The sequence below is a fragment of the Austrofundulus limnaeus genome, unplaced genomic scaffold (genome assembly GCF_001266775.1).
Source record: "Austrofundulus limnaeus strain Quisiro unplaced genomic scaffold, Austrofundulus_limnaeus-1.0 Scaffold43, whole genome shotgun sequence".
In the NCBI taxonomy this organism is placed as follows: domain Eukaryota; kingdom Metazoa; phylum Chordata; class Actinopteri; order Cyprinodontiformes; family Rivulidae; genus Austrofundulus; species Austrofundulus limnaeus.
Window position 1 is genome coordinate 2,589,554 of NW_013952445.1, and position 1,904 is coordinate 2,591,457.

General features: G+C 34.2%; 1 protein-coding gene and 1 gene segment (V, D, J or C); both read right to left on the reverse strand.

Moving 5' to 3' along the window:
- The window catches only part of LOC106516944 (uncharacterized), an 8,894-nt gene that overhangs the window by 4,571 nt on the left and 2,419 nt on the right, over positions 1-1,904 (reverse strand). Inside the window, exon 2 of the mRNA XM_014007565.1 lies at positions 944-994. Coding sequence (XP_013863019.1) covers positions 944-994 — 51 coding nt within the window. The remainder of the gene's footprint in view (positions 1-943; positions 995-1,904) is intronic.
- LOC106517027 (Ig heavy chain V region XIG14-like) lies at positions 687-1,118 on the reverse strand. The segment is given in 2 exon segments: positions 687-994; positions 1,079-1,118. Coding segments are annotated over 2 exon segments (348 nt in total).

Consider the following 1,904-nt stretch of genomic DNA (forward strand, 5'->3'; position numbering starts at 1 on the left):
ACACACACACACACATTAAATTAAATTAAATTAAATTAAATTAAATTAAATTAAATTAAATTAAATTAACTCACATGGCAGACAGATCAGCAGGACAGACAACTTTTACACTTCACTGATTAGAATGGCATCGGCTCTAAAGTTCAAATCATACCGACATCAGTCATTTATGAGACAATAATAAAACGAAACTAGAATTTCATAAATGTTTTTTTCTCTTAAATCTGAAGAATGTTATGTCTGAATATTCTTGGTAAGTTGTTGAAGGACAATCAATTTTATTGGAACAGAAGACAGTGTGTCATGTAATCTTTAAAAAAAAATAAAGGAAAAAGTTCAGTTCAGTTCTGGAACATATTCTTAATGCTAAGAGGTCGTTCCAGAAGAGGGGTGCCTTATATTAAACCAAATTAAACTACACATTGTCCTTGTTCCATTGAACTTTCTCCTAATGTTACATTTTTCCCCACAAAGGCCCGGGATTTTGCTAACATAGAAGAATAATTTATTTTTCCTAATTGTTTCATTTTAGAGAAACCATTGTTGCTGTTGTTCCTTCAGTTTACAGCATCTGACAATCAGGAGGTCTTAGATTCACTCCAGGTGTCAGAGCACCTCCTCTGGTGGTTTCATGCATTGAATGTTCAGTCTCAGGAGTTTTTGTTCAGGTCGCCTCATGTTTTATATCACTGTGACTCTCGCGCACAGTAATACACAGCAGAGTCTTCAGCCTGCATGTTCTCTCCCTTCAGAGTCACTGTGTTGGTGGTAGAGTCTAAGCTGATGGAGAACTTGTTTTTTAGTGAATCTTTGAAATATGAATTATATCCAATACGAGCTCCTCCGATCCATTCCAGTCCTTTTCTCTCAGGCTGTCTGACCCAATGAGTGTGATGATCATTAACTGAATAGAAGATCTGACAGTTGATGGTCAGACGCTGACCTGACGGCACCGTCACAGAGGCTGGCTGAGTCATCTTCTGACACATCACACCTGTTATAGAAGAAAAGATTTTAATAAAGTAAATTAAATTCTCAATAAAATCTATTGACTTTAGAACAATTCAGTAAAACTCACAACCAGCTGCCAACAACAGCAGCAGAGATGCAGGAAACATGTTGACCACGGTTAGAGCAACATGAACTCTACTGAGAGTCTGAGGAGGTTTTTATATCTGAGTCGTGGAGAKAATTTGCATAAAGTTAAGAGACTGATGTTTGTTCAACTTGTTCTCAAAGTGGTTAGTATATGTTTGTGTTTCAAATGGTTTCATTGCATTACTGGAAAAAAATATATTTTTATTATTTTTCCTAGTTTTTTATTGTTTTTGTAATATTCTTTGTGTTGGGGTTGGCACATTAGATTTGAAGTGTTGATGAAAGAAAACAGTCAACAGTGACACATCATTGTACCCCTCATTCTTAACAAAAACACATACTATATTGGAAAAAAAGGGATTATTATAGAAAAAAGTTGTAACTTTTTTTTATTAAACACACTGCATTATAATGATTGTTTAACAGACTCAAAATTTTTGTAAGTATTTTATTTTGTCAMGTTTTGGTTAAAATACACCTGTTTTTGTTTCTATGAAAACATGTTTAAAAAGTACAGATATAACAAAATTATATTTTTCTGTACTTTTTTTTTCTAATTCATCTTAAAAATTCTCATCTGAAYTAAAACAAAAGTATGTTAGTGTTAGTGATCATGCTAACCAAGTGGCTGGACTGACTGGGAGTGGCATCAGGGGTGAATGGTTAACTTTTCAGAAGAAGCACAGAACAACTGACTGAAGCAAGAATGAGAAATGATAGGAGACACTGAGAAACAGAAGCACAAGAGAAAAACAAACAAGGGAACATGAAACCAAAACACAAAGAACCAATAAAAGACACAAACC